The 21,051-nt window shown below is 53.9% G+C and overlaps 2 protein-coding genes across 12 annotated transcripts in view; both read left to right on the top strand.

Moving 5' to 3' along the window:
* The window catches only part of SH3BP2 (SH3 domain binding protein 2), a 35,004-nt gene extending 27,889 nt beyond the window's left edge, over positions 1-7,115 (top strand). For all 6 annotated transcript variants that reach the window (XM_068975186.1, XM_068975185.1, XM_068975184.1 and 3 more), the window contains exons 4-13: positions 345-462; positions 666-736; positions 1,508-1,596; positions 1,825-1,893; positions 3,339-3,981; positions 4,999-5,122; positions 5,329-5,384; positions 5,628-5,709; positions 6,186-6,245; positions 6,577-7,115. In XM_068975186.1, coding sequence (XP_068831287.1) covers positions 345-462; positions 666-736; positions 1,508-1,596; positions 1,825-1,893; positions 3,339-3,981; positions 4,999-5,122; positions 5,329-5,384; positions 5,628-5,709; positions 6,186-6,245; positions 6,577-6,714 — 1,450 coding nt within the window. In that variant the 3' untranslated portion in view covers positions 6,715-7,115. The remainder of the gene's footprint in view (positions 1-344; positions 463-665; positions 737-1,507; positions 1,597-1,824; positions 1,894-3,338; positions 3,982-4,998; positions 5,123-5,328; positions 5,385-5,627; positions 5,710-6,185; positions 6,246-6,576) is intronic.
* Positions 7,116-14,204: 7,089 nt separating this feature from the next.
* The window catches only part of ADD1 (adducin 1), an 88,014-nt gene continuing 81,167 nt past the window's right edge, over positions 14,205-21,051 (top strand). For all 6 annotated transcript variants that reach the window (XM_068975123.1, XM_068975125.1, XM_068975124.1 and 3 more), the window contains exon 1: positions 14,205-14,328. The gene's annotated coding sequence lies outside the window, so the exon portion shown is untranslated. The remainder of the gene's footprint in view (positions 14,329-21,051) is intronic.

The following is a 21,051-nucleotide window of genomic DNA, read 5'->3' as shown; positions in this document are numbered from 1 at the left end:
TGGGAATGGGTGGGGCCGAGGCTGACCCGAGCCCTGTGAGGGTCCCCCAGCAGGCAGGCCAGGGGTTAGGTGGGGCCCCAGGCATCCGAGTAAAGCCTCGCTGCGGGGCGCGGCGAGGGTGGCATGTCCTTGACTCGGAGCCCTGCACCACTGGTTCCTGGAAGCCCTCCTGGATTGGCACTGTCTCTCACCGCCCGCCCTTGCCCACATGCTCCCCTCTGCTGCAAGCTGACCGTGTTCCTGGGGACGTGGTGCTGGGGGCCAAGGCCTGTCCAGGGGCCGGTCTGTCCTCAGGCGGTCTCTGTGGGCGGAGAGCAGATGGTGACCACTGGTACTGCTCTCAGGGTGATGCGGGCGGCTGAGGAGACGACGTCCAACAACGTCTTCCCCTTCAAGATCATCCACATCAGCAAGAAGCACCGCACGTGGTTCTTCTCCGCCTCCTCTGAGGATGAGCGCAAGGTGCTGGGGGCGAGGAACGGGGGCGGCCCCCATGCAGGCCCTTGCACTCAGGGTGGCGGTCTCAGGAGGAACCCTGGGTGGGCCGGCGGAGGGCCGCAGCACCAGAAGAGCCGGCCTTGGGGGTTGATGCAGACCGGCCCAAGTGGGGAGGGCAGGGCAGGTGAACGCGGGTCCTGCCCACTGAGGCCCTGGCTCACCTGCAGAGCTGGATGGCCTTGCTGCGCAAGGAGATTGGCCACTTCCAGGAGAAGAAAGAGCTGCCTCTGGACGCCAGGTGGGCGGGGCCGGGGCCTGGGGGTGGGCGGGGTGTCCCTCGGCCGGGCCAGGACTGTGAGCTGGCCCACAAACCCCCTGGGGGCCGGGCCCAGGGTCTCCTCCTTGAAGGCTCTTCTCCAGGTGCCACCTAGGCCGCGTGTGGGGTGTGCTCCCGAGTGTGTAAGCCTGTGTGTGCGTGCGCCCTGTCAGGGGCGTCTGTGCTTTTACCTGTCCAGCCAGGAGGCCCGGATTTGTAGTGGCTTAGTCCTTTGGGTTCCCAGCCCCCTTCACGGGGGAGTGAGTCCCCAGGGTGGTGGGCCAGCCCGTCCAGGTCTTGCTGACTGCATGGGGAGGCTGGTTCAGCAGGCAGAGGGGCTCTCTGTGTGGGAACAGCATCTGCCCGATCCTTTCAGAGATGAGGATTCCAGCGGGCCCCTGCCTGAGCCTCAAGGGCCGGTGCATCGGGGACCTGAGGCCTGGCACCGGGCTGGGCAGTCAGGGGGTGCGCCTGTGGAAGAACCACAGTGGGGCGGAGAAGGCAGTCGCCGCCCGCTCCAGTCTCCTGTCGTCTGCGTGTCTGCGTGCGCCTCCCGTCTGTGTGTCTGCGTGTCTGCGTGCGCCTCCCATCTGTGTGTCCAGCTCTTTTCTGTGTCCACACGTCTCTGCGCATGTTTTTCGTGTGTTCTTCTGTGTCTGCATTCCCACTCCTGCGTTGGCATCTGTCTGCGTGTCCGCGTGTGTGAGTGCGGGAGGCCCCCTGCCCTGTCCTCACTGCCTGCCCCACTCTCAGCGACTCCAACTCGGACACGGATAGCTTCTACGGCGCCATCGAGCGGCCGGTGGACATCAGCCTGTCTCCGCACCCCACAGACAGCGAAGGTAAGATGTGTTCAGGGGCCCAGCCCGCAGCTCTGCCCAGCTGGCTGCTGCCCAGGAGGAAGGCATAGCTGACTGGCCTGCCTGCTCTGCCCCTTGGGTTTTCCCAGGCAGCCTGAGTGTCCTGGGTATGGGCTCCCTATCCTGGCCCCTGCCTCCCTGAGCGGGTGGGATTCGGAGGGCCCTGCCCGGCAGCCTCGGACCTGACGCCCCGCCCCGTCTGCCCCGCAGACTACGAGCATGACGACGAGGACGACTCATACTTGGAGCCCGACTCCCCCGAGCCCGGGAGGCCTGAGGGTAGGTGGGGCGGGCCCGAGGCTTGGGTAGTGCTTGGGGTGGGGGACGGGGCCTGGGGGCTGGACAGAGCCCCCCAATCTGGGAGTGGTCGTCCGGGTACGGCTCTGTGTGGCCTCTGGCCTGACCGTCTCCACCGCGGGCCTCAGTTTTCCTCCTTTGGCTCAAGGGTTTGGAGGATCAGACCAGGAGAGGTTGACTCTGGTCTCTGATCTCCTCCAGTTATCCTGGGGTGGGAGAGGGGCGGTTCAGGGATAAGCTGGCGGAGCCGGGGACGGAAAGACTAGCCCTCTGTGAGCACCTCTGGTGGCCACATGGTCACTCACCACCCCACCCAGCCTCGCCTCCCAAAGCCAGGGCGATGGGCTTGTACCCGCATCACTGGGAACACGAGGAGGGGTGTGGGAGGACCACGCCCCTGTCCTGGCCTCTGTCTTGTCACTTCTCTCTGTCCCCTGCCTTCTGTCTGCCTGCTCACTAGTCCTTCCCCCACCCCATTCTCCTCCCCCAGCTCCTTTGGCCCTTCTCGCTTTCATTATCCCCGGGGACCTGGCCCAGTTCTTCCAGCCCGGCCTACCTGTTCCTTGACCTCTTCTCCAATGACCTTGACTTTCGCTTTCCTTAGTCTCCTCAGGGCCTCCTCTTAGCTCTTGTTGTTGTTGAGTCTCTTAAGTCATGTCTGACTCTTGGCGACCCCATGGACGAGGCTTCCCTGTCCATCACCATCTCTTGGAGCTTGCTCAAACTCCTGTCCATCAAGTTGGTGATGCCATCCAACCATCTCATCCTCTGTCATCCCCTTCTCTTCCTGCCTTCAATCCTTCCCAGCATCAGGGTCTTTTCCAACGAGTCAGCTCTTTGCATCAGGTGGCCAAAGTATTGGAGCTTCAGCTTCAGCATCAGTCCTTCCAATGAATATTCAGGACTGATTTCCTTTAGGATGGACTGGTTAGATCTCCTTGCAGTCTAAGGGACTCTCGAGAGTCTTTCCCAACAGCACAGTTCGAAAGCATCAAGTCCACTCAGCGTCCACTAAATCTCTTGTAGCAGCTTGAACGTGTCATGAGCAGACCCAACCTGTCACCCCCCCGCCAGCTCCCGCCCTTCCTCCTCGCCTGTCAGTGGGAGTCCCAGCCGCCCTCTGAGCCCAATCCTGGGAGGCTTCCTGGTCTCCTCTCTCTCTTTTGCCTCCCCCTCTGGGAACCTGATGTGGCACCTGGGCTTCGGGAAGTTTTGCCCAGGCTTCAGAGGGCATCTGGGGTGGGCCCAGTGGCGTGAGGCGGGCCAGACCCAGAAGGAAGGCCGCACCAGGAGTGCCAGGCATGGGGGGCGTGGGGCAGCTAGGCTGCGGGGCAGGGGCCCTGGCTGTCCACTGCCCCCCGAGGGGGTGCAGCTGCAGCCTCCAGCGGGGGACGCCCACTTACCATGTGGCTCTCTTTGCTCTGCAGATGCCCTGATCCACCCGCCGGCCTACCCTCCGCCCCCTGTGCCCACGCCCAGGAAGCCAGTCTTCTCTGAGGTGCCCCGTGCCCACTCCTTCACCTCCAAGGGTCCAGGCCCCCTGCTGCCACCCCCGCCCCCTAAGCGCGGCCTCCCGGACACCGGCCCGGCCCCTGAGGACTCCAGGCGGGAGTCGCCGGCCCTGCGGTGGGTGGAGCCCAGTTCCAGGGTGCCCACCGTCTCCCGGAGGATGAGTGACCCCCCACCCAACATCTTGCCCCCTGGGCCCAGCCTCCGGAAAGCCCCTTGCTTCCCCGAGAACAGCAGCCCCAGCCTGGAGCCCCGGATCCCCGTACACGGGGTCAACCCCTCCAGCACAGCCACGGCTGCCTCCTGGAACTGTGACAAGCTCAAGTCCTTCCACCTGTCCCCCCGGGGGCCGCCCACCCCCGAGCCTCCGCCTGTGCCAGCCAACAAGCCCAAATTCCTGAAGATGGTAGAAGAGAGTCCCCCGGGGGAGGTGGCCAGGCCTGGACCCCGTGTGCCCCCCGTGGCTCCCCGGCCGCCTCCACTGAAGCTGCCCGTGCCCGAGGCTGCAGACCGGCCTCCCGTCCTGCCCCGGCCAGAGAAGCCGGCGCTCCCGCACCTCCAGTGAGTCTGTGTGGCACAGGACACCCCCTGGCCTGGGACACCCCTCCTTGGCATGTTTACCCTCTGGTGACCCTGTTTCCCTGCCCCTGGCTCTCAGCCCATGTGGGTGCCAGATGGCCCTGGCATGGGAGGAGCAAGGCTTCTCGATTGCCCTCCTGCCTAGACTGACCGGCTGCCCCTGACGCCTGCTCCAGACCACGTGGGCCTCTTTGCCGGGCAGTGCCGGGAAACACATGTGTCGTGGCAGCCCTAGGCCGTGGGGCCCTTGGTGGTGAAGGCTCTGGGTTCACGGGGCGACCCCCGAGTGTATGCTCCCGCCCGGCTCTCCTCGGGCGCCCTTGACTGTGTCTTGCGCCCCGCAGGGCTCTGTCAGCACCGTGCCCGTCAGGACGTCCCTGGTGGTTCTGTCTTGTGAGGGGTCGCAGAGTCGCAGGCCGGGTCCCTGTGTCAGGCTCTGGGCCTGGCCCCGAGCGCCACAGGGCTGCCTGGGCCATAGCCAAGCGTCCACAGCACAGCCGCACACACAGCCTGGCGGCCCGTCCAGGGTGGCCTCCCTGAATCCTCCCTGGAGCCCTGGAGGCTAAGGAGCACGTGGCCACTCGTGAGGGCGTGTCCCTTTGGCTCGGGCTGTTGGCATCTGTTCTCGTGGCTGTCGGGGGAGCGTGGCTTGGCTGAGGCCACAGGGGTGGTCCCTGGCAGGGAGACTGCCCTCAGACCGGGGCCTTTTCCTGCAGCATCCAGAGCTCAGGATGCCCCGGGCCAGCGATCCCAGCTCAGGCTTCCAGGCCTCAGGCAATTCCTGCTGCCCCAGGGCGGTCAGCACAGATACCCGCCCCCCCCACCGCCCCCGCCCTGGAGCTCCACGGTCACAAGCCTTTGACGGCTGCCGGGGCTTCAGGCACCAGACCCCCTGGGTTCCGAGGCTCGATGTGGTCACTCAGAGGGCGAGAGGGGGTCACCGAGGGGAGCGGGGCATTGCCCCACGTCTGACCGGCCTCCCTCTTGTCTCGCTCCCAGGCGATCACCCCCTGACGGGCAGAGTTTCAGGAGCTTCTCCTTTGAAAAACCCCGGAAACCCGTGCAGACTGACACGTCGCAGGCGGACGCTGGCGGGGAGGGCTCCGACGATGACTATGAGAAGGCAAGGCTGGGTTTGGGGGTGCCCACATCTCAGTCGTCGGGGGACGTGGGGGGTTGCCGGAAAGCTGGGGGCTCTGGGGCTAGAGGGTCGAACCTGGTGCAAACACCTGGCTCCCAGCACAGCCTGGCAGCCAGCAGGGAGGAGGGGGCCCCCACCCCGGTCTCGGGCCATGACCCTGACCCTGACCCTTGACCCTGACCACTCAGGTGCCACTGCCCAGCTCAGTCTTCATCAACACCACAGAGTCCTTCGAGGTGGAGAGGTCAGTGTGCAGTCCGCCTTTCTCCACGGCCTCATGTTGGCAGACCTGAGGTTCTCTGCTGGGGCCCGCCGCCCCCACCTCAGGTCTTCCTGCCTTTCTGTTCCCCGCCCCCCCCGACTCCCGGGCTCTGTGCATCTGCCCCCGTGGCCCCCGGTGCTCTCGGAAAGGGGGAGGTGGGGGAGCTGGAGGGTCCCTGAGAGCTGCTCGTGGGCGGCTCCCCTCCACGCAGCCGTGTCGTCGTAGGCTCTTCAAGGCCACAAGCCCCCGGGGGGTACCCCAGGACGGTCTCTACTGCATCCGGAACTCCTCCACCAAGTCGGGGAAGGTAGGCACCCAGCGAGGTGGGCCTGGGGGGTCACATCACTGTCGGGAGTGATGCCCGCCCCCCAGCACGGGCACGAGGCAGGAAGGAAAGGGTGGGGTTCCTGTTCCTGCACCTTGAAGGGGGGCTTCTTGAGGGTGGTGAGCCTGGTGGGACGTCTGCTGGCTCTGCCCAGGCCCCTCCAAGGGTGACTTGTGTGACCGCACTGAGCCTCAGTTGCCCCGTGACTATCAGGGGCGGTCCCAGCGTGGACCAGACATGCGGTGCTGCCACTGACGCCTCACCTGACTCTGAGGGCGGGAGCCCTGGGGTGAGGTTGCCCGTCGCGACCCTGCTCTCCGCGTGTGGGGCGCCCTCCCCCACGGACACAGCCTTGACTCTGCTGCCCACCGGCTCCGTCTCTGAGGGGCCCGCTCGGGGTCTAAGGTCGTCGTCGTCCCGAGATGAGCGATCCCTGTGCTGTGCGCTTCTCCCTGCAGGTTCTGGTCGTGTGGGATGAGGCCTCCAGCAAAGTGAGGAACTACCGCGTCTTCGAGAAGGTGAGCAGGCGGCCTCGCGGAGGGCCCCGGGCGGGAGGGGGAGCCTGCTCTGGGGCCTGGCTGGGGTCCCAGGAGTCTCCCTGGTGGAGCGCAGGCAGTGGGCACTCAGAGGCCCGTGCCTCCAGACACCCCTCCTCCCCCCTCCCCCAGTCCCGGCCCAGCTCTGTCCCCCACGGGCCCCAGAGGAGATGGGGTGACCCGCCCCCGACCCTAGGCTTATCTGCAGACCTTGCCGGCACCCCCTGGGCGGGCGTTGCTGCCGAGCACCCCATTTCACAGGGCAGGCAAACGGGCCAGCGCCCCCCCTTGACCCTGCCCCCCTCCACCCCAGGACTCGAAGTTCTACCTGGAGGGCGAGGTCCTGTTTGTGAGCGTGGGCAGCCTAGTGGAACACTACCACACCCATGTGCTGCCCGGCCACCAGAGCCTGCTGCTGCGGCACCCCTACGGCTACGCCAGGCCCAGGTGACAGCTGTGCTGCTCGGCACTGCGCAGAGGCGACCCCGTCAGCCCTGGCCCCAGGCCACGCAGGAGGAGGCTGGCCCACATGGGAGGCTGGGCCTCCCCAGCGGACATCTCAGAGGAATCTCAAGGCCAGGCTCCGCCCAGCAGGCTGGGTCCTGGGGCCAGGCCAGGCCCTGGGCCCCAGAGGATGGGGTGGGGCTCTCCCATCTCACCCTGCGCACTGCCCAGGGGCCCAGGACCGAGCCCGGGCTGGACTTCATGGACAGGAATGGAGGTCCCCCAGCACAGCCACCCTGCACTGGGCTGGGAGCTCAGCGGGGCTGGCGTATTTGGGGTGGGGGGACAGGGGCTGGACCCCCCAGGAACGTTACAACACAGGCTCCGTGTGGGGCCGGTGCTGAGCAATAAAGCACAGATGACCGTTGCACCGTGGCCAGGGCTAACTGAGTACCCACTCCAGAGTCTTAAGCAGTGACCTCGGCAGGTCATCTCGCCCTAAATGGTGGTCTTGTCTTCTAGGTGCAGGTTGCTAAATGGCTTGCTCTTGGGTGCTCAGCTGGTCACAGGACAGGACCCCAGAGTCAGACAGTCTGTGTTCAAAGCCTGTATGTGAAGGGTCAGGTTCTGCTGCCGTGAGTCCTGTCCGGGGCAGTGAGGCTGCAGAGCTGAAGGCCCCACATGTCTCTAGTTAAGTCATTCGCTGGATTAACCAGCAGTTGGGAGACAGCCGGGTGGGAGGCTCTCCCAGCATCCACTGTCTTCGGCAGTAGGGTCTGCAGGGGCTGGGAGCTTGGAACCCAGCTGGGGGTTCCAGGAAGGCTTCCTGGAGGAAGTGATGGCTACAGTGTGGTGGGAAGAGTGGGCCCCCTGCAGGCCAAGGATGGATGGGGACGATGGAACCAGATGCCCAGGTGCTTCAGTACGTACTCAGCGCAGGCCCAGCCCTGAGTACCTCCGTGCTTCCTGTCGTGGATTCCAGCAGGCTGGTCCCTGGCGTGACCATCTGGGGTGAATTTCTTTTTTTTTTTCCATAAAAACAAGCTCACCTGGTGTCGGCTGTCAGGGAACCCAGGGCTGTTTGATCCTCCACACAGCCCTCTTTCGCTAGGAAAGAGGAATTTGCTGTGTAAAACCCAGGCCACGAGAGCACTTGTGCCCACTGGCACTGATTAAAGGTCCCAGGAGAAAGCCATTCACGCATCCCCTCCTCTGCCCTGGGGCACATCCTGGGTGAGGTGGCGGTCAAAGGAGCAGAGAGAGGCCTGGGCAGAGATGTCGGCTCTCTGGTGGGGAAGAGTGCTTCCAGAAACCGAGTGTCCAGCACCAGCTCTGCAGATGTTTCCCACTTTAGCCCCTGGGGATGGGGGTGGGGAGGCGGTCATGGCCTCTGGGTGACCTGGGGGTCACTCAGGGTCACCCCCACTCGCGTCTGGGGCTCGGGAGTCCTCGTCTTCCTCCCCCAGCATCCGCAGGGAACGAGCAGTTTGCCCCGCTTCACCCGCTCTGCCCTGAACCCCAGGAGGCACACCATTCCCACGTGGCCACCGCTTCAAGTGGGGAATCGAGTCAGAGATGCAGTTTCCAGCAGGGCTCGGGGTCTGCTGTGCTGGGGACCGCCACAGGATGCACTGCTTTTAGCTGGCGTGCAGCTGCTTGGGAGCCAGCTCGAGTTTGAAGAGCCTGAGCTGGAAGGTGTGGGGGTTCTGTGCTGGCCGCCTGGACAGATGGGGCCTGTTGCTGCCGGAGGCCCAGCACAGAGCCTGCTGGGACAGCTGCCCAGCTCTGTGGACCACGCAAGCTCAGGGCCTCAGTTGCTAGAGTGTGTGGGTTGGGGGCAGTGGATGGGGCACCAGATGTGGTCCTCTGACGTGGAGGTGGGGGCGTCCCAGACCTGCTAGAAGGTTCTGTTCTCCACGTTGGCTGGAGGTTGGTTAGCACCAAGCACTTCCTGTACTCGAGGCGCTAAGCTGCACACTTGCCTTAAGCTGCTGCTCCCCCAGCTCCAGGCAGACCATTTCACAGGTGAGAAAACCAAGGCGCAGAGCGGCTTGGGTTTGCGTCCCAGCTGTGTGATCTGTCCTTTGCTGCTGAGCCCAGACCCTGGCGTCTACCCAGCAGCCTCGGATAGGCATTGTGGGGGTCTGGTTAATCTGCACCCCCCAGGGTTCCAGACCTGCCTTCACCCAGCGAGGGGGACACAGCTGGGGAGGGTGGCCGAGGACAAGACCCACCCACCTCGCTTCTCTGCCCTCCCAGCCCCAGTTTGTGGGTAGACCCGCCGGGAGGCCCACCCGAGGGGTCATGCTGCCTCTCACGTTACAGACAGGGACGCTGAGGCTCAGAGAGGCTCTGCTGACCTGCCCAGCCCGTCGGTTGAGCAGAGGTGGTTCAGTCCCTGCCCTTGGGAAGAGGCCCCAGCTGCTTTGAGGGCTCCTCCAAGCCAAGCACTGAGCCTGGTTTTACTGTTCCTGCAGTTGATCAGAAAGAACGCAGAGAGCCCCTGTACCTTCTGTTAATAGTGACTTTTTTGTTGCAAAAACGTGCTTTTAGAACCAGAGGAGACCTGACGAAACAAACCGGGATTGCTCCCTGCCCCCACCCCAACTCTGGGTCACATGGCGTGGACGTCCCTGCTGACCTGGGTGGAGGGTGCTTCCAGCAGCCCCCCCTGAGCACCAGGGGCCTCGGCTTGGGGCCAAAGGGCTTCTTGCCCAGCAGCACTGGGCTGGCCTCTGGAGGGGATGGCAGGGCCACGCAGGGAACATTAGGAGAGGGAGCTGGCGATGGACAAACCTACGTCCCTGGAGGAGGGGCAGTGAGGGGAGGACCGAAGCCCACTTCTGGCTGTGACCTCGCAGCAGGGAGCCCCTGGCCGGGCAGCCTGCACACACATTAGGCTCCCTGTCAGGGCCCCAGAGGTGGTTGCTGGTGGCCAGGCTACCAGCACTCTATGGGGAGGGAGAGTCATGGGGCATAGAGCAGCCCTGACCTGTCTGCCGCCCTCAGAAACCTCCGAGGCTGCCTGATGGCTGCCCCTGCGTCACCCTCCAGCTGCATCCTGGCCACACCCTGAGCTACTCAGAGCTGAGGTGCCTCCTTTTCCCTTTCATTTCCTGTGGAATAAAACGCATTCAGGAAAGGGAACGATGCAGAGACCTACAGCGTAGCATTGCTATGAGGGGGACCAGCGCCCCATGCCCTCCCCAGCTCAGTACCACGCCTCCCGTCTCCCTGGCTGTGGGGGGCTCCTGCTGTACTGCGAAGCCTGCATCTGTCTCCATGCTTTCCTGTTTGTGCACCTACATGAGTGGAGTCATGCCCACGCAAGCTTTGGCACCTGGCTTCTGCGTGTCGTGTCTTCCAGGTTTATCCAGGTTGCTGTGGATAGGTGTAGTTTCTTGCAGAAAACTGTTCTGTTGATGGTATCGTAGTTCATGGATCCATTTTACTGTGGGTGGACGTTTAGTTTGCAGTTTGGGACAATCACAGATAGTGCTGCTAGCAACAGTCTTCACTGTGTTTCTGACCCATGTGTGCACGAGTTTCTCCGGGGTGTGTACTCAGGACCCTTGGGGCATCAGGGCCTTCCACTGTTTCCCAAGAATTCTGCAGTAAAAGATCAGTGATTCCACATCCTTGTTAACACTCGTAATTGTCAGACTTTTCTCCATCTTTGCCAATCTGGTGGGTGTATAATTATGGCTTTAATTTGCATTTAGCTAGTTACTACCGGACTTCCCTGGTGGCTCAGATGGTAAAGCATCTGCCTACAATGTGGGAGACCTGGGTTCAATCCCTGGGTCGGGAAGATCCCGTGGAGAAGGAAATGGCAACCCACTCCAGTATTCTTGCCTGGAAAATCCCATGAACGGAGGAGCCTGGTAGGCTACAGTCCATGGGATTGCAAAGAGTTGGATACGACTGAGCAACTTCACTCACTCATTGGATGTGAGCTTGAGCAAACTCTGGGAGATAGTGAAGGACAGGGAAGCCTGGTGTGCTACACTTCATGGGGTTACCAAGACTCTGATACGACTTAGTGACTAAACAATTACTGATGAGGCTGAGCACATTTTCACATATTTATTACCCATTTTGATTTTGTCTCCTGTGAAGTATCTATTGAAGTCTTCCTTAACTAAGTTTAGAGCAGTCGGTACCTTTCCTGTCCTGCACAACACAAGGAGTTCAGGGGACTTTTTTGGTTGTACTCTGTGGCATGCAAGATACAAGTTCCCTGACCAGGGATTGAACTCATGCCGCCTACAGTGGAGCCATGGAATACTAGCCACTGGACTGCCAGAGAACTGCCTTCGGGTGGCCTAATTTCGTTGCTCTCATTGTTTGGTATTGATACTCGTTGTTTGTGTCTAATGTTGTTGTTGTTGTTTTTAAGCTCCTACAAAGAGACTTCCCTGATGACTCAGTGGGTAAAGAATCCGCCTACAATGTGGGAGACCTGGGTTCGATCCCTGGGTTGGAAAGATCCCCTGGAGAAGGGAAAGACTGTCCGTGCCAGTATTCTGGCCTGGAGAATTTCATGGACTGTATAGTCCATGGGTGTGCAAAGAATCGGACACGAGTGAGCAATTTTCACTCGCAAGACAGTATCACTCACAAGATACACATCACCTCCCTTATTCTTTTTTTTTTTTGGAAAAGGAAAGTGTACTTTCATCGCATTTAAACTTTTTATGGCTATAAAATGTACGTAAGTTCAGCATTTTAACCGTTTAAAGCATACAGTTCCGTGGCATCCAGTACATTCACGTTGTGGATTGTCACCATCATCCATCCACTGAACCCTTCTCATCCTGTAAGACTGAAACTCTATATCTGTTAAATAGGAACTCCCATTTCCCCCTCCTCCAGCCCCTGGCAACACTGCTTTCTGTCTTTCGAATCTGACTACTCAAGTCCCGCACTCCACTATTCTGGCCTAGAGAATTCCATGGACTGTATGCTCCATCTCCATGGGGCTGCAGCGTTGGACATGACTGACTTTCACTGGCCACTGGCAGGGCCCTCATACAAGTGGAATCATAATTTGTGTTTTTGTGACTGACTTGTTTCACTTAGCATTATGTCTTTTAAGATTCATCCATATTGTAGCCTATGGCAGAATTTCCTTTTTAAGGCTGAATATTATTCCATTGTTATGGACAGACCACATTTTGTTTATCAGTCTGTCAAAGACACTTGAGTTGCTTCCTCCTTTGTTAGTCTCATATATACCACGAAGTGGAATTGCTATGGTATATGGTAATTCTTTAACTTTTGGAAGAACCACCATACCATTTTCCCCACTGATTGCACCATTTTACATTTCCACCAGCAATGCACAAGCGTTCCAATTTCTCCACTCCTTGTCAATACTTATTTTCTTTTTTTAAAATAAAATGGCAATCCTAATGGATGTTAAATGGTATCTCATGGTGGTTTTGACTTGCAATTTTTAAAAATGTTTAGTGATGTTGAGCAGCTTTTCATGTGCTTATTGGCCATCTATATATCTTTGGAGAAATATAGAATTCAAGTCCTTTGCCCATTCCTTAACTGGCTTGTATACTTTTTGGGTGTTAATGTGTAGATAGTGTTTCTTATATGCAGTTTTCTTAAGACTGGGTTCTTCAGAAGCAAAACTTTGAAGAGGAATCTTGTGCAAGTGATTTATTGAGGGAATGTTCTCAGGATAAGCAGAATGGGGGAATTAGGACAGTGCCAAGGAAAAAACAAGGGAAAGAGGTGGTTCAGCTGGAGACTAGCTTAACCTGGACCTAAGGGAATCTCTGGAGTATGACTGTTCTACAAAGTTGGTTTTGCTTTGAAGGGACCAGCCTTTTGTACCCCAGGTCAGCCAGTTATTGTCCAGGTAGGGAGATAACTTCCTGGGTGAGGCAGCACTCTGGAGAAAGGGGGTCCGTGGCAATTAGCAGCTCACACTCACACCACCTGGAGAGTGGACCACTTGTAGCACGCACCCAGAATAGGGATGTGGGCTGGGCACCAATGGCGACTCAGGCCACCCCTTGAAGGGCTCAGATCCACTTGATGTTTCTCACATTCAGTTCAGTCCATTGAGACATGGACTCTTCAGTGTTTTCACTGGTCCACGTACCTGGGAGAACTTCCAGACGATGGATAGAGGGATAAACTGAGGCCCCCACTGCTGCAGTTGGCCTCACAGCCACACCGATACCCAATACCTCACTTTGCCACCATGCATTCCAGACTGTTCTCAACTCGCCCTCTGGCTCTGGGAGAGCCCTGTGCTTATCAGGCCGTGTTGCTGCATCTGACGTTGTACTTGTCACCTTTGTTTGACCTGGGTCTTTTTCGTATCTTCTGTGTCGCCACTTAATGTGCTCAGTGGTTGTCCACTCCCTTCCTCCCTTCAGCAAGCCCCCACTGACATCTCCTGTGGGCCAGGCCTTTTTGCTGGGTGAAAGGGGAACAAAGTGAGTGATGCAGAATTGTGAGACAAGTCCGCTTCCAGGAGATCAGAGGTCGCCGTCTCTTATCCACGGAGAGTGTCCCTGACGCTTCTGCAGACCAGGCCAAGGAGGACCCTGCTGGGAGGGCAGGCCTGGATTCCATACTATTCCTTCACTGCCCAGCCCTGGGCCTCAACTTACGATGGTTATAAAGGGAGCTAGCCCATATGGCTTCTGTGTCTTCTGGGGACTCCTATGAGACCAACAGGAGGGGCAGTTTGGGGAGGCGCCTCCAGGTCACTGGCAGATAGCCTGGTCTCCCCGATGCCCTGGTTCTGCGAAGGTCCCTGGTGCTCTCGCTCATCCGGCATCAGCACGCCAGGCTCCGGACATCAGGCAGCGGCCGCATCGACGGAGCCTAATCAGGATCCACAGGCCTCGCTGTCTTGGCCCCACCCTGGCTGCCAGCCCGGCCCCAAACTCTGGGCACAGGGGCAGAGTCTGTCCGCTGGAAGAGTGGGTGAGTCGGGCAGGGAGAGGCCTGGGGCCTCAGGCCGAGAAGGACCTGGAACGGATCCTTTGGAGCGAGCTCCTGCGCGTCCTGCGAACCTGCCTTCCAAGAGCCTGACCAACGACAAATGAATGAGGCTTCCAAGGGCCTGACCATGGACAATGAATGAGTGGCCGAGCGGCTTCGGTGAGCGGGCGCCGCCGGCACGCCGGCCCGACCTGTTTCAGCGACGAGGCATGTGGGCCTGCGAGCGCCCGTCCCCACGCGCTGGACCCCGCCCGGTCCGCAGGACCAGGGGCTGGGCGACCGAAGTCCGACTCTGCCAACAGGCGGCAACCCCGCCCGCTCAGGCCGCGCCCCTCGCCGCCTCGGCCCCGCCTCCCGGCGCCGCCCGCGCCCAGCCAATAGCAGCGCGGGTTGCTGGGAGGTGCGGCAAGGGCTGGGCCTATGGGGTGGTGCGTTGTTGGGCTGCGGCGCCGCAGGCCGCACCCAGCTCGGGCGGCTGGGGCTGTGAGGAGGGCTGAGGGGGCGGGAGGCCGGGCGGGCCGGGGCAGCGGGCCGGGGTTCGCGCGGCGGACGGGGGGCGGAGCCGGAGCCGGAGTCGCCGGAGCGGACGGGCGGCTGTCGCACTGGGACCTAGGCACCTTCGCGCTGCCCGCCATTTGCCTCTGAGGTGAGGCTGGTGCGCAGCGCGGCGGCGGGCTCGGGGCTGCAGGCCGAGCGGCGGGCCTTCGGCTGCGGCACGGAGGGCGGGGGCCGCCATGGGAGGGGTCCGCGCCTTTCGGCCGTCGGCCTTGAAGGGCGGAGGCGGGGGGGGGTGCCTATATCCTGCAGACCCTTGGCCCCAGGGGCTGGTCTGTGGGGACGGTTGGACAGCTTGTCGGTGGGCTGGGTGGTGGGCTTCGGGGGTCCCGGTGGAGAAGGAGGGCGCGGGCTGGACAAGTGGGTCTGCGCGGTGGTCGCGGCGGCCCGGCCCGTGGCCCCGCGGTGCCAGCGGCTCCAGGCTTCGTGCACAGACGCAGGCAGACGCGGGCATCCGGATCCTGCCAGCCGTCTGCTGTTTTTTTTTTTTTTAGAAAACGACAGCTTCTGCCGAAAGAGAGAAGCCACATCTGCCTGCGGACGGTAATAGGGCTGTCCTGCAACTTGATTAGGGAAGGGGCTGTTGCTCCTCCTCGCCCTCTTTCCTTTCTTTTTCGTCTCGGGGAGTGTCAGAGGGTTTCTTGCCTTTTAACCGTTTTATTTTTGCTCGAGTAATTCATGGTGGTCAGGAGATTTCGTAAGCTTTTGCGTTCACTTCATGCATTTTTACCTTAAGTATTTTTTTGGTTAACCTGCAACTGCCAGTAGTGGTGTGACCGTATGATTTTATGCCTAAATGACAGCAATTTGTCATATCCGCACGGGCCAAAAACATAGCTGAGCATTGTATGCAATGCTGCTCGTAAGTTGTTACAGAAGGATTTTTTTTTTTTTTTTTGCGGGTGAAAAATGTTACTTAATGAGGATAGGAAAGAAGCTGTTGTAAGGTCCACTCTGTCTTTGCTTAAACACATCAGTGAAGGCTCCCAGTGAAGTTGGAGTCGATGAGCACCAGAGAGGGGAGGGCACCCCAGGCAAAGATGAATTATATGAGGGTGGGGTTGTACAGCTGGGGTCTTTAGTTAGCCGGGCAAGTGCCAGCCCACGTGTAAATTAGTTATTTAAATCCAGAATCTTGGTGTTCTGATTGTGGGTTACACTAGAATGGTGAAGTTGTTTTTTAAGGAAGTGAATGGTTTTGGCAGTCCCAACTGTTTTTCAGAGTTTTGATGTGGTTTACAGCAGGACAGATGGTATGGTTTGTTTTACTGCTTGTGTGGTTTCAGTTACAGAGGCTCACCGAAAGACGTGAATCTAAATTTTACCCAGTCTTCAAAAGGTGGGATAATTTCCTCTCTAAAATATAATTTATACAGCTAGCCATTTTCTCCTTTAACTCTTTGGCGTTGTCTGATATTGGTAAGGTTTTGTTTGGTATTCAGTTGTTACTGATTTTGCTGTAAAAGGTATTTCTTTAGATGATTATTAGTTTTTAGTTCGTTCTTTCAGGTTGTCCTTGTATTGAATCAGTAAATACTGAAGCGCTTTAAAAGATACTTTAAAAAAATAATCATATCCAACTGGTTTAAAATTTTCTTGATTGGCATAATTTTTAACAGTTTGACAGCTAATATCAAAGAGAATTTTTATTATGTGAAACTTAGACATTAAATTGGATTTATTTATTTATTTTTACATGTTTAATTCTTCCCACCACATGTAGAGAGACTAGTATAATAACCCTCTCTACCCTCATCTAGCTTCAGTAGTTATTTTACTCATGGCTAGTTTTGCTTTACCTGTATCCTCATACCCAAGATGTCATATGATTTTAGCTGTTAAGTGTTTCTGTATGTATATTTTCTTGATTTTAACTGTTTTAAATCAGGATCCAAAGGCATACATTGTGACATGCTTTAATCTGTAGGCTCCTCTTCCATCTTTTGTTGTCGCTTGTAATTTATTTGTTGCTGAAATTGTTGGTTTGTCCTGTGGAATTACTCACGGTCTGGATTTTATTCTGTTTTGTAGTTTATCTGTGTCGTATTTGCTGTAAATGTAATGTAATTTAGTTAGACCTGAAGGCGTTATCAGATTCAGGCTTGATTTATTTTTGGCAAGAAGACTTCGTAGGTTAGTAGCAGATAAGGATTAGTAGTCTTTTTGAATGGAAGTATAGATGATTCATAGTGTTTCAGGTATATATACCATGTGTATATCAGATACATCTTCTCTTCGGCTTCTTTCCATTATAGGCTTTATTAAAAGATACTGGATATAGCTCCTTGTGCTGTATAGTAGGTACTTTTAAATCTGTTTTTTATACAGTGATGTGTATCTGTTCATCCCAAATCTCCAATTTATTCTGCTCCCTCTTTCCCCTTTGGTAGCTATAAATTTGTTTAGTCTGTGACTCTGTTTCTGTTTTGTAAGTAAGTTCATTTGTGTAATTTTTTAGATTTCGCTGAAGTGGTATCATTTGATGTCTTTCCTTGTCTTGCCGCACTTAGTATGATAATCCTTAGGTCAGTCAGTGTTGCTGCAAGGAGTCTTCATGTTTGGATCCCTTAATGCTCAATGTTTAGAGTCATTCTTTAATTAGGTATTAAAAATGTTGATATTTTAATTATATAACTTCATCATTTATTAGCTGGAGTATTTCTATAAAGAGCAATTTCCCTTCCTTCATTATTTGGTTACCTTGAATTGTAACTCTCTTAGGAAAGGCAGGATAAATGCTTAATCCTGCTACATTTTATATTAGTTTTCAAAATAATGAGTTGGCATCCTCCGAAAGGAGCCAGTGAGTTGTGTATATGTATTTGTGTCATTGTGAATTCATGGATTTAAACGTATTTATATGGTTCAGTTCATTGCAGATCCTTATTGAGACTCAAATTGTTCCGTCATTGTGTAATAAAAATCTGTTCAAATTGGCTCCTCAATCCTTTAGACACAAGTCTTTGATTGCTCTTTTTTCTGGTATGACAAACCACACCAGGCTCACGTTGTACATTTTTTGTCCCAGCCCTGGAATCATTTCTCCAAGTGGCCTTGATTTTTTTTAATGAAAAAATAATATTTAGTAATTAAAGTCTGTGCCGAGGAGTTGTTTATTGCTGCTAAGTTGATCATTGATCTTTTCAGTGCACACATGGCGGATTACTGACACTAAAGCGAGATGACAGGATTCTGTTTAACCTTTTTAATCTTGCATGTGTCTCTTTTTTCTTCTAAGACAAACGTCTTGACTCTAATTACTCATTGCTTTATCCTACACTGTATTTCAGTATCAGAAGGATAATATGAACACTACCACCAACTAATAAAAGGTGTTCAAGAGGTTTTTTTGTATCCTTATTTGGAATACGTAGTCAAATTATTGTGTTTTAAAGTTGCTTAGAGTAGTTACTGCATGATTTTGCTACCACTGGATGTGTAGTGTTCTTTTGTTTTTTATTTTGTTTTCAGTGTTTAGGAATTGCATTTTTTTTTTCAAATTGACGAAATATCATGTAAGTTACAGGTATACAGTGTAGTGATAAATAATTTTTAAAGTTTATACTCCATTTATAGTTATTATAAAATACTGGCTAAGGAATTGCTTTTTGTCTTGTTTTGAGGTTCCATGTATAAGTGGGATCATGTGGTATTTGTCTTTCTGTCTGACCTAATTTCACTTACAGTGTTCTCAGGGTTCATGCATGTTATAGAAAGTATCAGAATTTTCTTCCTTTTTAAGACTGAATAACATTCCATTGTATGTAAATACCACACTTATTTATTCATTCATCCCTCTGCAAATATTTGGTTTGCTTCCATGTATCAGCAATGGTGAATACTGCTGCTATGAACATGAATGTACAAATACCTCCTTGAGACCCTACTTTCAGTTCTTTGTGTTATGTATTCAGGAATGGAATTGCTGGATCAGATGGTAATTCTGTTTAAAAAATTTTGAGTAACCATTGTACTGTTTTCCACAATGGCTGTACCATTTTATTGATATATTCCCACCAGTAGAGGAAAAGGACTCCAATTTTTTCACATCCTTGGGAAATTTGTTTCCTTTTTTTTTGATAGTAGCCACAGTGGTCATCCTAATGGATATGAGGTGGTATCTTATAGTTTTGATTTGCGCTTCCCTAATGCCATCAGGCTTTTTTCCCCACTTAACATGTGGCATCTGTGCCAGACTAGAGTATAGACGTATTTCTCATTCCTTCCAGTTGCATTGTGCTCCTGTATATGGTTGTGCCATGCTTTATTCAGGAAGATATGACTGCTTTTTAATGAATGTTCTTGTCAATTAATGGCCATTTTTTTCACTTATACTGTAACTTGGTGAAATTTTTCTGATCCGTTTAAAGTGATCAGAATGGTAAGAAATAATTCACATAAGTGTGATGTCATACTCTTGAATTCTGTTCTGTTAAGAAGACTTCAGCCTTCTCTCTTATGTGGTAGTTAGCCAATACTGATGTTAAAAGATTTCACTTTTACTTTTTTTTTTTGCCTTTTTAATAGCTGCTATTTCAGTCCCTTAACTGCAATAGTACAGTTTGGAGTTGGCTTCAAAAATGTCATTTCTCGTATCATCTAATTCATATTGACAAAATATTAATCCAGTTGTAAATATCACATTTTAGTAATCTTTTTCTGTTATCTATTCTCTCATGTATTACCTGTCTTCATAATCACTGAACTCTTGAGTATTTAGCCATTAAAGTCTAAAATACTAGACCCGTAGACTTTAGTGTGTGGAAACCAGTGCTTATAGCTGTAGTCATTAATGCTGTCTGGTAACATCAATTTTGTCAGTTCTACCTTAAGAATACGTCCTGGATCAGTCCTTCTGTCCCATCGCCACTGTTACCACCTGGTCCCAGTGGCTGTCATATCTCTCTTGGACTACCACAGCAGCGTGCAGCTGGTCCCCCCAGGTCCTTTCTACTTAATCTCCACCTGGCAGCCAGAGTGATTTATGTACAGTAGAAGTTGGACCATGGTCTGCGGTGCTAAACCTGCTCAAAGACCAGTGAAGTATTAATAGTTGCCTTTAGGTAACAGTGTGGCTGTTGGATAGAGGTGGGAAGAAGCCTTATGTTTTACTGGATAACCTCGTAAATAAACCTTTCGAGTTTTGATTCATGTAGTTGGATTATGTACTCAGAATAAATTAAGCAATTTTACAAACAAATTAATCCAGTGACTTCCCTTTTACTTAGAACAAAATCCAAATTTCTTCTTTTTTTTCTGTCTGTGCCCTATGGCTTAGGGGAATGATGCTGACCAGGGTTGAACCGCGACCCCTGGCAGTGAGAGCACTGAGTCCTAACTACTGAGTCAGAGCTCCCCCAGTTTTATAATGATCGCCCAGCTCACTTTTTTCCGTTCTTCCACTTGTCCATTTATGCTGCGTTTACATGGCCTTCTAGAACCTGTCTAGCTCTTATTATTATTATTAGTTTTTTACTGAGCTGTGAAGGTGGGGTTACTGTCCACATTGAGTGCATACATTGTGGTTAAATGCCTTTGGACTTTCCTTTGATATCTGTCACTCCCTCTGTTTAAGTGACTATTGAAAATAGGGATATGCTTTTAGTGGCAACACAGGTTTTCTAAATCCAGTTTATAAGCTTAAATTTTTCTCTTTTTAAATACTTACTGTGTGCTAGGCATTGCACTTTTTATGTGTGGGAGCCAAAAAGTTCTTTCAGGTGTTTCTGTAAGATGTTTTGGAGAAACCTGCAAGATTTTTTTTTTTTTTTACTGGCCCAATATTATCTAATTTAATCCTTAAAACAATCCTCATGAGTGGATACTATTTTCATCTCATCAGATGGAAAAACCAAGAAAGTTTAAGTGATTGCCGAGGTCACATAGGAGGTGGTGGAGCTGGGATTCAAACCGAGGACGTCTGAGTCTGGAGATGATGCTCTGCGACACCAGGCTGTGCTGCCTGCCTCTGCATACTTCCTTAGTCCTGCCCCTGCAGTCTCCTGTAACTTTTGGCTCTGCTCTTCCCCGTGAGGGCAGCAGCTCTGCGTCGTTTGTTACTGTTTCCTGAGGCTAGCACAGTGCCTGGAGTAGAGCAGGTCCTTAAGAAATGCTTGTTGCGTTAGTGATCTTCAGTTAATTTCTTAAAAGCTTAGCTGTGATAAATGAAGTTCATGGCAAATTATTAAAGGCTCATCTGTTCCCTCAAAGCAGAGGTTGACAGACTTTTTGTAAAGGGCCAGATGATAAATATTTTAGGCTTTGAGTGTTAGTTGCTCAGCCATGTCCAACTCTCTTCCATCCCATGGACTGGAGCTCCCACCAGGCTCCTCTCTCCATGAGATTCTCCAGGCAAGAATACTGGAGTGAGTTGCAGTTCTCTTCTCCAGGGGATCTTCCTGATCCAAGGATGGAACCCAGGTCTCTTGCACTGCAGGCAGATTCTTTACCAGCTGAGCCACCAGGTCTTTCCTTAGGCTTTGAGAGCTCTATGATCTCTGTGGCAACGAAATTATTCAGCTTTGCTGTTGCATGAAAGCAGCCGTAGGTCATTCATAAGTGACACGACTGTTCAATAAAACCTTATTTATGGATGCTGAAATTTGAATTGATTTTCATGTCTATCATATATTTATGTTGCGTATATTATTTTTTTCTAGCCTTTAAAAATCAAAGCTTGTGGTCCTTATAAAAATAGGCAGTAGGATGGACTTGGCTTCAGGTGGAGCATCATTTGCTGATTTCTGCCCGGAGTTAAAATTTTTTCGTTAGACCAAGTTAGACATCTGCCTTCTGCCCTTATTTGTTCTGTTTG

This window comes from Capricornis sumatraensis, chromosome 7, assembly GCF_032405125.1.
Source record: "Capricornis sumatraensis isolate serow.1 chromosome 7, serow.2, whole genome shotgun sequence".
NCBI classification, from domain to species: Eukaryota; Metazoa; Chordata; class Mammalia; order Artiodactyla; family Bovidae; genus Capricornis; species Capricornis sumatraensis.
The sequence above is the reverse complement of the archived record's forward strand: the minus strand, read 5'-3'. Positions and strand labels throughout refer to the sequence as shown.